The sequence below is a fragment of the Stylophora pistillata genome, chromosome 3 (assembly GCF_964205215.1).
Source record: "Stylophora pistillata chromosome 3, jaStyPist1.2, whole genome shotgun sequence".
NCBI lineage: Eukaryota > Metazoa > Cnidaria > Anthozoa > Scleractinia > Pocilloporidae > Stylophora > Stylophora pistillata.
This window is the reverse complement of record NC_142521.1, coordinates 25298333-25312336: the sequence shown is the minus strand read 5'-3', so window position 1 is coordinate 25312336 and position 14004 is coordinate 25298333. Positions and strand designations below refer to the sequence as shown.

The following is a 14004-nucleotide window of genomic DNA, read 5'->3' as shown; positions in this document are numbered from 1 at the left end:
CAAGGTTGCCCACGCGATTAAGAGAGGATGCACTTTGTCTCAGCCAATCAGAATTCTGCAATTTTTCCTAGTATGTGGTAATTGTTCCAATCATACCCGAAAAATACCCGAGATACAAATGTATGGAAGGCACTATGTGCACTACAGATTATTCGAAGTTCGGTTATAAAGATGCAGAGTTTTTTAGTTTGAAATTTATACCGCCCTGAGTCATCTATCAACTTTTAAATAATGAAGTTGTCAATGTTGCTTGAATAACAATAGCTCTTTGGTTTCGTCCCTTGATTGAATGTGTGTCCTTTTTCTACTTTGGATCCACTACTTGATGTTTTACTCAGTTTAAGAGATAGAGATCAAATTGAAATTTTCTCTGCTTAGCGGAGGAAGAGCATCTAGCGCAAATGCTTGAGCTAAAGTGAATTTGAAAGTGTGCGGAGTGATTTAATGAATATATCCGTGGTGAAGTTTCTCAGGTGACGTTTGAAATTATAAGAGATAGCTACTTTCGAAAACTATACTTAATGTGCTCTTCTTTTCATTTTTTCCGTGCTGTTTTATGCATTACTTTTCCTCGGAAAACACATCTTGGAATTGTTAAGTGAGAAAGATGGAAAAACATTGGAAAGAAAAGGGAGGAATTTTTTCAATCAGATAGAAAAATTTGGAGAAGTGAAACAGTTTTGTGCCTACGAACAAATTGTCCCGACAGGTTTTGTCCCTTAACAGTGGTCGTTTTGTTGAGTGAAAGTTTAGGCATATAACAAAGCGTGTTGTCCAATTAGTCCAACTGGCGAGTAGATGACGCATAAACTGTCCCATTAGTGCTCAAATCGAGTTGTTGACAGCCTTCAAAATTGATGATTTTCAAATTTAGATTTGTCATTAGATAAAGTTCTTTGGGCATCTATATCACAAGGTTTAAATGCAAAGGTCGACTTAATAATTTCGACGGAGAATTAGACTTTTCCGGCTTTGTCTATTCTCAGAGCAAAAACTTAAGGCATTCAAAGCGCGTCTCACCTGGGTAAAATTTTGACCATATGACCGTCTCTCCAGTAGAATTCTGTGTAAATCCACCAAGACATGTTGTATCAAACACTCTCTCCCCACAAGTCATGTTCACATCAGTGTGTATCGAGATGTTTCCATTCTGACTCTTTAAACTCAGAGCATACTTCCCGAACACTTGAACTGTTGACCCGCTCCGGAACTCAATGTTACCACTGAACTCTATGTGAGCAACAAGATGGCTTCCATGTGGAGAGCTTCTTTCCTGAAGTGTTGAGTTGTAATTAGCACCCGAACTACTGTTAATGGACGGAGCAGTTGTGTTAATTTCAAGAAATTCGCCACTCTCTATTATAAAGGAACCAGCTGAAAAAGAAAAGTGGTATTTTGATATGACTAAAAACTATTATACTGATTTCCCTTGATACGGATGTCCAATTTAACCTATAAATAGAGCGGTTGTACACTTGTTCAGTTAAACAGCAATATGGTCTATTTGTCAAGACAAATTCTTGTAGTTTTCTCTTAAACAAGACTGGCAACAAATCATCAAACCAATTCATAAGACTTACATTCATTTCCTCAAATCACACATGCGTGGAAGAGTTTCTCTTTCCCTTCTCCAACAACATTTGTCTGAACATGACCATTAATTACCTTTTGCAGTTAGTACATGACTTAAAAACCTATTTCGATGGAAGCACCTTTGACCCGAATACCGCTAAAATTATATAAAATTCAACGTAGAAACTGTGAGATCTTGCTAAGCTCAGCAAAACGCAAATGCTACCAGTTCCCATTCAGTCAACCGTAAACAGTTGTTATTAGATCATAACTGTAATTAGTGTTAAACTGTAACCGTCACCTGTCATGTTGTGTAGTTGTTATCCACCAGAGCTTTTCGAAAGTGACTAATTCCTGCCTAGCCAATCGTTTTAGTAGATTGCGTGATTCTTTAGATAATTCACAGCATTACCTAATCCTTTGTACATTAGGCTTAAATAGAGCTGTTTTGAAAAGCTTTTCTTTGTTCGAGCCAGTTCTGGCCAGGAGAAACTCAGCCAGGTAGCCAGTTCTTGTAAAGCCAGGTCAGACCAAATTAGGACCACGTCAGTTCAGTAGCGTTTGCAGAATAAATATACGTTGGAACCAACCTTACTGTTGTTAGTCATTGTCTCAAGGATAGTCAACAGCCGTAATAGATCCCGGCCCCAGGGAAACCTTTTCCCAGAGGAAGTTTATTGCAATTTCCCCGTCCATCCGTTTATTTTTTAAGGCAAAATTCTGTTTTCACATAGTAACGCACATTCTGCTTTTTTTCTTAAACAATATCTACTATTCATAGAACTTCGACATTCGGCTTTCTCAGTCGAAGTTCGAGTCAAGCTACCTTCGAATGGCATCCTGCTCGAACAAGCTAAATCAGGTGAAGATCTTTTACTATGGCCAAGTCATGATTTCGGAGAATTGCTGAATAAATTTACGAAAGAGCGTGCTTCCAATATTTTGTGGCTCCGGTTCTGGAAAAAAAACACTTTTCACTACTGCTGGATAAGTCTTCCACTAAAACTATGTTTGTTGAATAGTTACAAAGTAAAAAAGCCGGTCACAAACAACGATTTCCTTCTTCTATTCCGCTCGCGTGTACAGCGAAAAAGGAATAACCTACTGGAGGACACTTAAAAATCAAACTTGAATTTAAATATGGCATCAAAAGATTTAAACATAATCGGTGTTCTCAAATTAGAAACTGATCTATTTGTGATCCACATCTATGAAACAACCTCTAGTCTCTTATCGTTGTGGCCTGTCCAAGATGTTCTAGGCATGATTGCTGGAGAACTTTAATAATAATAATAATAATAATAATAATAATAATAATTTACATTTATATAGCGCAGACCTCTATATGAATATATTCAGTCGCGCTTCACAATAAGATAAAATTATGGCAAAAGTAACTAAGATATAAGAACCTATTGGAACCTACGAGTCTCTGCACTCAAAGACAACAATAGCCTAGCTAAGTGAATAAGAAACATGAGTAAAAATAAAAATCTATTTGAAAGCTAGTATTAAAAAAATGAGTTTTGATAGCAGTCTTGAAAGTGTCCAATGTCTTCATGTTACGAATTGTCGAAGGTAATGCATTCCAAAGATGAGGTGCAGCTGATTGGAAGGCACGATCACCAAGGGTTGGACGGGTCCTGGTGCTTAATAATTCAAGTAATAAAGGCTCGTTTGACCTAAGAGAGTACCTGGATCGCCTTTTGATGCTAATTAAATCAGTCAAATGGTTAGGGGCTAGACCATATAAACAGTTAAATGTCAAAAGGAGAATCTTAAACGTTATACGGTAACTAATCGGGAGCCAATGAAGGTGGAAAAGTAATGGCGTAACATGGAAGTATTTTGGTGATCCAGTGACCAACCGAGCTGCGGCATTCTGTATCTGTTAGAGTTTCATGATATGTGAATTCGGGAGGCCATATAGTAGACTGTTACAATAATCTATTCTACTGGTTATAAAAGCATGAACCAATGTTTCGGTAACTGAACTACTTAGATATTTCCTAATTCTACGTATGTTGTAAAGATGATAGAATGCGGATGAGCAAGTTCTGTTAATATGACTAAGCATACTCATCTTCCAATCAAACCAGATTCCTAAGTTTCGAACTTCAAATGATGGAGCAATTTTGGAGTCGCCAATCGATAAGATGCTGATGTTACTGACTTTCTGAAGTTGAAAGATGATAGAATGCGGATGAGCAAGTTCTGTTAATATGACTAAGCATACTCATCTTCGAATCAAACCAGATTCCTAAGTTTCGAACTTCAAATGATGGAGCAATTTTGGAGTCGCCAACCGATAAGATGCTGATGTTACTGACTTTCTGAAGTTATTGTCGCGTTCCAATCAGAAGACATTCTGTCTTATCTGCACTCAGTTTTAACTTGTCCGTTTGCATCCACCGACTAATGTCAGCAATACATGATTCCATGGCAGTTAAAGTAATCATTGCATGGTGGTGGAGGGGGGCGGGGAGTAAATTCGAATTAGCCCGATTTTACTTTGAGAAAGCCGGAACTTTGGCTCTATTTCTGGAGATAACACCACAAATTATGCCAGAGATGCTAACTTGCTAACTTGTCGAGCCCTAAAAAATGAGTCTTAAAATATGAGATGAGATGAGATGAGATGTCGCAAGTGGTAATTACTGATGACTTATTTGTAGTAAAATAAAAAGTGTCCTTGTGCGTGAATTTGTCAGCTCCAAGGGAAGAGTTTGATTAATGTGTCCACAATTTCATTTGAGAAAACCATATCTCTTGTGAACAGACAGAGCACTGATCATCTTTTACCGCAAATTAAACAATCCGCTTTCCTCCGGCCGCATTTTTATCACGTAGTACAAAGAAAAAAAAAAGCAGTTTCTGGTCGACAGAATTACAAAATTCTGCCGCGTTCCTGTTTAAGGTATAGAGTCTGCGTTGATATTACGAAACAAGTGATTAAGACAATTAAAGACTTCCCTTATTCTAAGAATTAAGTTCACGATCGTTACTGACTTCGTCAAACGGTTCCGTAATCTACCCTTCTTTGTTCTTTATTTTCCGCTTAAATGAAATCTATTTTCTGCGAAGGGATGATAACTGAACGAAAAGTCAAAAACGGAAATGGAGGAAATTTTTCAAAACTCGTTTTTCACTTTTTAGGCCTGTTTTTAGCTCTGATAGAACGTTTTAGAATGATCTCTCTTTTCCGATTAATAACAGCATGATGAATCTTACGAGTTCTTTTATTATTGTGTTATATAGATACGACAACGTCCATGCATTGATTAAAATTGGCGAGGAAATTCTTCCCCAAACAGGTTTCATATCTTAGAAATGCTTTTGGTTATAAGCTCAATATGATAATGCACACACATAAAAATTTTCACAAATTAAAAGCTAAACAAATGAGCACTTACGATTTACGAGACTTTCAGCAACAAGGATGAATTCCTGTTAAAAATGAATTGAGACTTAATAATGCATCGACTAACCTCTTAGAATGTTTAAAGATCATTCACTGACCATCATCCATGTTTGCCTTAATCTTAACAACTCTACTTTGTTGGAGACGTTTCCTTTAAGAGCTCGCGAAGAACATACCTTAAGTGCGATGAAGAGGAACAAAAACTTTGTCATCGTTTTCTTCAAGGTGCCACTTCAGATGAACCCAAAGTTTTGTACATATTTAAACGATTACACTTCTGTCGGCTTTTTTCATTATGCAGACTAAAAGTGGTCCCGTGTGCGCTGCTACTTCAGTGACTAATTTCAGTTTGATATCGTTTTGCATATGTCAATCATTCAAAATTTCAGCTGGCAGATCAGAGATCAAGTAAAATACTGTTGACAGTTGGGAAGATACATTGGAAAATTTATTGCAAGGCTGCTTTAATGTTAAATACAAATTACTCAACCAAATTTTTCTTAGATATTGGATCTCTCTCGCAAACCTGGATGGATCAGTAATGCGTAAAATAGAAAAAACCATTCATGACCCGAGGCAAAAAGCATTCAAAATTGTCAAGCTGTTACAAGGCTCTGGAACCTATTGTTTGAATTTAAAGAACATTTAAAAAACAACTTTTTCAGTGAAAAAACAACGGTTGGAGTTTGGACAAAGTTTTAAATCAACCGCGGTTTAAAAGTTTTTTCGGAGAACGTTTTGTTGGGAAGCATTCCAGCAGCAATGCCAACCGCCACCGACAGCAGAAAATGGTGGCTGACGGCCCTAATCTGTTAGTCAATCAAGAGGGTCTCAATGGAGGGGAGGGTAATGTTGACGGTTGACGGTTAAAATGAGCCCTACTGACGGTTGACGGCTAAATTTTAGGTCAATTGACGGTTAATTTTTTAGAATGTCGTTTATAAAACGAATTAAACGCGCGAATTTGGCTGTAATTTTTCATAATGACGCGTTTGTGAAGGACGGTTAACTTTTAACACTTTTATAAATAAATAACTTACGTTTTACGTCACCGGAAGGGTTTCTACACCGGAAGTCAGTTCTGTCGCTAACCAGTTTTACTCGCGAATAGAAATTAAGGACATAAATTCATTTTTGTGATATATCAAACTTTTATTTATACACAACAGAACTTGACCCCAATTAAGGCTATCGTTTAGTTCTTAATTAAAGATATCTAAGACATTTGACAGCTAACATTTTGCTTGCTTGTTTTGACAGTTGACGGTAAAAATATTGCGTTTATGACGGTTAATGGTTAATATTTTGGCCATTTGACGCTTGACGCTTAACCCCATTAAGACCCTCAATCAAATGACGGTGAGAATTTTCACAAAAATTCCGTTTTTTTACATTACTTTCAATTTATTGGGTATTTGCGGGGAAAAATGTATTTTAAGCCGCTTGCACGCTCACCTGATTGTTCAGGCTGTTTTGTTATTTGATTTAGTTCCTATCTCCCAAAAGTCACGAAAAGTGATTATAATAGCAATAACACCGTTTTATGTTGTTAGGTATGATTATGTTTTGTGCCCTCCTCAGAGCGAACATTACATTAGGTATGGTTGATGTGGTTTCAGACAATTTTCTTAATTCCCCCATCTATGCCTCAGTCGTGTAGGTGGATAGATATTAAAGTCAGTTGATTTTTAGATAATTCCCCTTCTTATTTAATTTTTTTTTTCAAAAAGACAGACGACTGGTCGAGGCTTTCAACGAAATTGGATCTGCAAGATAATGGTTAGATTCTTGTCCAGTTATTGCCTCCATCAGTGGTCAACCTCACAACTACACAGTAGACTATCAATGAAACAATTTATTGTAAATTGATTTAGCAGCATTTCAAATGAATTTAGCTGATTCTAGATAGTTGTGAGTGATGTAGACAACCGAGTAAATCATTTTTATGATATAACGCGAATGAAGGGGGCCTTAAATAGTTCCCTGTGGAACAACAAAGTTAAGAGACCTCTCGGCTGATTTACTGCAACCGAATTTACAGGTTAGCTTATTGTTACTCAAAAAAGAAGAACAACCATATGTTATGGTCCACAGTATAAAATGCCATTCTCAGATCAAGGGAGACATCGAGTGGATATGCTGATGATTATTGAAACTTCAAGACAAGTTTTCCTTTTGGTTTCTAAGGATGTCAAGTAAGTGCTTTGTAAACCGGAGGCGGTTTTCTATTCAAATTTCATAAGGAAGAAGAGGGTAATTTTCTAAAAAAATACAATGGTAACCTATCAAGCCTGAAGAATTTTGGTTTCCACGTGACCGTACGACCGACCGTTTGTACAAGGTGCTACTTATAGCATGCACGAACTGTTCAATTGAGGGCACTAATCTTGGCATAATTATTCAAAGGGGAACCCCCAGGTAAAAAAAAAGGTTAAGGTTATATGTGCGATTAAGAAATCGGGTGCGCTTGCACTAGTGTACATCTAAGCAGCCTGATGAAGTGCGCAAACTCGTGTGCGGTCTCCAGGCGCAAAAAAGTTTGGCATAACACAAGGGCTTCATGTGGGCTGCCTGACGTGAAGCCCGAGTGGGCGCTTTTTTTCAGAGGGAAATCATGCTGATTGAGTCGATTTAAACTATTATTTTCCGGTAATATGCGTTTTTATATCACCTTACAAAGTAACGATATCGGTAGAAAAAGCCATGTCAACTGAGGAATTTATCCCAAATCAAAGTTGTGGAAACAGGGTTTAAGTGAACCGAGACGGGAAATAGAGAAAGAAGCCAAAGCGCAGAGCGAGTCGTGAGCGACGCGAACGAGGTTGAGAAAGGACTCGACCAAGTAGACAGAAACACGAGGAAGAAGAAAGCGAAAGAAAATAAAAAGGAAATTGAGTAAAAAGGCGAAATTCTAACGGAGAGTACCGGGAGAAAAAAAGATAAAGACCCCAAGGAAATAGACTGAAAAGAATTAACAACACGGAGAAAGTGAACTACAAAAAAGCCGAGGAAGGACGTGAAAAGGTGGAGAGGTAAGTTGAGTCTTATCTGAGTTTTTTTCATGCTGATGCCCCAGAAAATTCGATTTTCTTTCATTTGATACGATTTTCTGTTTATAACTCATAGTTTTGATGCAGACAAAAAAATAAATGACGTTGCAGAAAAATTATCTGGCATTCGTCCTTTCAGTAAAAACCTTCGCGCCGGTTCATCGCTCAAACAACACTCAGAGTGTTTGTATTCGCCGAATTTTATTTGGCGAATTTTATTTATTTATTTTTTTTTTTACTTTCTTTTCCATTCGTGCGAAAGTATTTCTATAATATTTTTATGATCTTCGCCGAATTTTATTCGCCGAATTTTATTTATTTTATTTTTTTTACTTTCTTTTCCATTTGTGCGAAAGTATTTTTATGATATTTTTATGATCTTCGCACCCTCTTATGTTAATTCTTCGCGCCTAAAACGCTTTATATGTTGCAATTGGCATCATCGTTCATATTTTCCTTGATAATGGAGTCACGACTACTCCGAAATTAAACGTCGGATTTTATGGTTCGTTTTTACAGCTTTATGTCTTAGGAAATCTCTTTTGATACTTTCGTTTCGTTGTTTAATTCAGTCGTGGGTAAAAGGAAAAAAAGTATTTTGCCTAGAAAGTTTTTAGATAATAGCCAGCGGCAAATTTACAAGCAAGCTTCCATCATTCACTTTTAGGTTGTTCGTTTGAGAGATTCGCTACTATGTCGAAGGTGCGTGAATGGTTTTACCATAGGATTTGAATTCGTGGCCTTTCCGAAGATTAAGATGAAATAGAGGTATTGCGCAACAGCCATGTAGGATGGCAGGAACAATGAAAATATTTTGAATAAGAAAGAATTTTTTTTCCCATGGGTAAAATAATCTATTGTTCCTGCCATCCAACATGGCTGCTGTGCAAAACCTCTATTGAGGTTGAGTCAGCGAGGTTCATGTTTACAAGTAAGTTTTTCGCGGTAATTTTATTTTGACAATATTGTCATGTAAGAACCCGTCAAAGATGTGGTACAAACGAACTCGCTGGTTTCATGGACTTATTTCCACTGCGAACAACATTGTTTGGTCGTCATCCTACGTCTTCATGCTTTCTTCTCAATTCCAACTGCAGGAAGTGATATGCCTTACAAAACATGGTGCGATTTTCTCCTCGCCCAAAATCTCTAGTAAGACGTAACTCGATGCTCGAGTTAGCTTCGAGTTTTCATGAACATGCTTATGACACGTTCATTCTTCTACTAACACTGGAACGTGGAGAATCAGTCTGTAATTGATAATTTGGTTTTATCAACTGAGTTGATAATGTGAATTGGCCACCGTAAAGGCTTTCAAAGCTGACGTTTCAGCCGTCAGCCTTCGCCAAACGCTCCGCTGACGAAGGGCTAACGCTCGAAACGTCAGCTTCGAAATCCTTTAGGGAGGTCAATTCACAGTATCAACCCAGTTAATAAAACCAAATTACCTTGCTACCCCTACCCACGCGCCACACTTTCTTTAGAAACTTACCCGCTTTACTCATCTGCATTTCACAGTCATCGTAATTTATAAGAAACGCCCGAGCTATGTTCGTGTATATATTGAAACGAAGTCACAAGTTGGTAACAACGAGGTTGGACTATAATAGTTGTTGTTTACAGTTTGCGAATGGGACAACTTTTTTGCCTTTATCTGTATGTTAACCGGCGTGGATATATTGTGTTGAGTTCATTGAGTTACCATCTCCTCGAAGGAACAAATTAAAATGAGAATCACCAACCGAGTCCTCTCTGCGACAGTCTCGCGTGGCAGAGATCAGTCCTACATGAAGAGAGTCCTGCACGCAAAGTCTTACAGAGTCCCTTCTATTTTAGCTACAAACATTCGCAATTTATCGAACAACGTAGACGAATTGCATCAAGTCGCCATTCGCAACGAAACATATGCATTTGCATAACTGAGACGTGGCTTTCTCAGCTGATACCGGATTCGGCTGTCTCGCTACCTAGATTCTTATCATTAAGAAATGACGAGAAATACTAATCCGGTGGCTGCTGCGTCTACAGCAAGGAGGAAATTCCGAGTAAGCGATTAGTAGAAATGGAACAAGAGAAATTGGAATCTATCTGGGTACAATTAAGATCGCAATCACCCCCGCAAAAAATTTGCATACTTATTCTGGCAGTTGTTTATCATTCAACCGCAAACGGTGAAGAGGAAAATGTTACTCTTCGTGATTATATGCAAAAGAAAATGGATACGTATCTGTCGAAACGTACAGAGGAAAACCGGCTTCAATCGGCTTGCGCTCAGACTCTATTTCTAGACCTAATCACCTGAAGTAGCTTGTTCAATTCAACTCAAGAGACTCTGGGATACTTGGATGATTTTTCACTGATAGACCCCACACCTTCGATCCTCAGAGGATACCGAAGCTTGGCTCATCGGACCACTTCACCGTCCTAGTATGCTCAACTGTTAAACTTCCACCTTGACATGATTCTTTACAAAAAGTTCACAGAAGGCAGTACCGCGCGAGCAAATGAAGAGAGTTTGTATCCTGGATTACAACTAAGAATTGGGCCGAAGTTTACAATGCTACCTCATGTGTTTCTAAGCTTGAGGTATTCTCTCAGGAACTTCGCTCTGCTATTGAAATCTTTTTTCCATGGTAAATAGTAAAAACCTAGGTATATGATAAACCTTGGATGAAAATTGAAATCTTTGATTAACAAGTGACAAGAAGCATTTATTACATATGGGAAAGATTCGCCAGTCTATAGGCTGTGACGGAATAGAGTCCCTGGCGCTATTAAGACAGCGAAGCGCTCTTATTATAACCCCAAAGTGGACGGTCTGGCTGAAACTAACCCCAAGAAATGGTGGCTAGGCATCAAATCTCGGACTGGACAGGAAACCTCTAGTAAGCAGGAATGCTACCAACAGTTCTTAAGTGACATCATCACGAGTCTTTATCTATTTCTCAAGACAAACACTCGCAGTTTTCTCTCGAAAAAGACTGATGACAAAAAAAGAAAACAAATCATCAAACACAGACACACGAGTTACATGTATTTCCTTAAATTACACATGCCTGGAAGAGTTTCTCTTTTTTTTTTCTTAATCAACGCTTGTTTGAAGATGAACATTAGTATTTCATTTGCAGTCAGTACATAACTCTTATTTCGAGGGAGGCACCTTCGAACCAAAATAGAAAATCTACTCTGAATTAATTAAACTCTCTAGTATCGGAAACTCTGGTTTTTTCTTAAACAATAATCAATATTCACAGAACTTCTACATTTTCGGCTTTCTCAGGCGAAGTTGAAATCAAGCTGACTTCTCCTCCTGTTAAGGTACAGTATTAAACACACCGGCAGGTCAGTAACGTACTACAACGCTGGATGTTGACTGAAGTTTTCTGTTTCAATCTCTTGTTTGGAGCGAGGGGACGGACGCAAAAAAAAATAGAATGATATCTTGTTCGAAGAAGCTAAATCAGGTAAAGATCTTTTATCATGGCTAAGCGATGATTTCAGAGAATTGCTGACTAGATTTACGAAAAATTGTTTTCTTTGTTCTCGGTATGTTTAAACGCGAGTACTTGCAGTGTTTTGCGGCTCCGATCCTGAAAAATAACCGCTACCGTGAAAAATTGTCTACTAACCGAGAACTATCTTTGTTGAATAGCTACAAAGTAAGAGAGGGCCACAAACAATAACTTGTTTCGTCTGCTCCGTTGGGTGGGTAGCCTTAGGATAAAAAGGAATAATCTACTCAAGGACACTTTAAATTCAAACTTGCATTTTAAATGCATATGTGCCATCTAAACATTGGAACATAATCGTCATCAAATTAGAAACTAATCGAAATTTACGAGCCTCGTGCAGAACAACTTCTGATCTCCTATCTTTTTTGCTTATCTAAGATATTTAGAGCATGATTGCAAGAAGTATATATCAGGGAACTTTTGTGAGTCATCATTGCATTTGGGGCTACAAAAGATGAACTGGTAAAAGCCTAGAGAATCGGCCTCAAATGAGACATAGCAGGAAATACAAATTAGCCTGACTTTACTTTGAGACTGCTGGATTTTTTGACACCGGACACTGTTTCCGGAGATTATCCCTCAAATTTAAGCGTTAACTTCTTGAGCACTATGAAAAAAACGGGAAAACTTGTCAAATTAAAAACGTGTTGAGTGGTCTGGGCTGTCACTATTGAGGTGCCTATGACATCGAGGGCAAATGATGATCAAAAATATTCCGCACTCTTGACAGATGATTCTTGACAGGTAACCTGTAATTTTGTGAACAAGTTAATCGAAACGAGTTTTCATCAGACGAGATGTCATAGTGGGTAGAATTGGCAATATGGTTAAATGCCAGTCTAGCAGAAAGGCAATTAGTTGTTTTACTGATGACTTGTTTTGTAAAATAAAAAGTGTTGTTGAACGCGAAGTTATCGGCTTTAAAGCAAGAGTTTGGTACACATGGAATCAACAAATTCAGATGGGAAAACCATTCCTCTTGTCAACGGACAGAGCACAATCATCCAAAAACAAGGAGTCGCAAAAAAAAACAGACGGGAAAACCATTTCTGTTCGAGCATTGGCCGTCTATTAACACATATTATTATAATCCGCCTTTCTTCGGACTTTTTTCCTTTGCAACGTCATATGAAGAAAAATCGGTTTCTGGTGGATGGGGATTACAAAATTTTGCCACATTGCAGTTGAACATTTAGAGTCTGCGATAAAGTCTCTTAAAGACTTCCGCTCATCCAAAGGAGAATATAGTTTACGATCATCACTGACTTTGTTATTCAAACGATTCCGTAATCTGCTTTTTATTCTTCTCTATTTTTCGCTCAGTTGAAGTAGATTTTCGACAAAGGGATAACAGCGAAAAGTCATAAACACGGAACTGGGGGAAATTTCTCAAGACTCTATTTTTTAGGCCCTTTTTTTTAGCACCGATGATACAACGTTTTAGGGAAAACTTTGTTTTGAGTTTCATAACAGCATGATTAATCTTACAAGTTGCTTCCCTAATGTGTTACACCGATACGACAACGTCCGTGCCCAGATTAAAATTGGCGAAGTAGCACCCCTTCTAACAGGTTTCCCATCCCATTGTATCAGTAGAGCTCAATAAGATAACGCACGCGCAAAAAATAATAACAAATGAAAACGGAAACATATGAGTACTTACGATTTTCCAAGCTCTCAGCAACAAAGACGAATTCCTGTTAAAAGTGAATTAAGAGAGACTTAAAAATGTCTCGGTTAACCTGTTAGAGAGTTTAAAAGATTATCTTGTGGCCATCATCCATATTTGCTGTAAAAATTCTACATTGTTAAAGACATTCTTGTGAAGCACTGGCGAGGAACATACCTGGAGTGCAATGAAAAGTAACAGAAACTTTGCCATCGTTGTCTTCAAGCTGCCACGATAGGTGATCTCAAAGTTTTTTACATATTTAAATAATTACACCGCTGTAAATGTTCTCGTTATGCAAACTCGACATCTGCCCATTAAGGCTGCTACTCGAGTTATTAATTTCATTTTGACACCGTTACGTAAACAGTGTGTATGACCCGACAAATTTTGCATTTACCATTTATCAACAAGTTCATTCGTCAGACTATGAAGTAACGTAGTTTTGGTAGTTTCGTCATGGAAAGACATGGTGGCAAACTGTATTATAACGCAGCTTTGAGAATAAAAGCCAATTACTCCACAGATAACTTTCAGATCTTGGATTTCTTTCGCAAACCTTGTTTTATTAATGATCCGATTCAAAAATTTCAAATTTGTCAAGCTGTTTTCAAAGCTGTCGTGCGTATCTATTGAATATGTTGTAAATAGAAGAAGGCACCGGTCAGTGCTGGGATATAGTGGAAGTCTTAAATACCGGCGTTTCAAAACGTATTTTCAGAGAACCTCTTGTTAACAGGGAACTTAAGATACGATGACGAAATAAGACGACGACGACGA

The 14004-nt window shown here is 37.9% G+C and overlaps 1 protein-coding gene across 1 annotated transcript; it reads right to left on the bottom strand.

The window, feature by feature from the left end:
* Window positions 1-932: 932 nt before the first annotated feature.
* On the bottom strand, window positions 933-5286 carry LOC148735227 (uncharacterized). The gene is made up of 3 exons (XM_088755717.1): window positions 5170-5286; window positions 4986-5019; window positions 933-1374 (listed from the first exon to the last, which is right to left on the bottom strand). The coding sequence occupies exons 1-3, from the start codon at window positions 5203-5205 to the stop codon at window positions 983-985; spliced, it is 462 nt and encodes a 153-aa protein (XP_088611843.1). The 5' UTR covers window positions 5206-5286; the 3' UTR covers window positions 933-982.
* Window positions 5287-14004: the final 8718 nt, after the last annotated feature.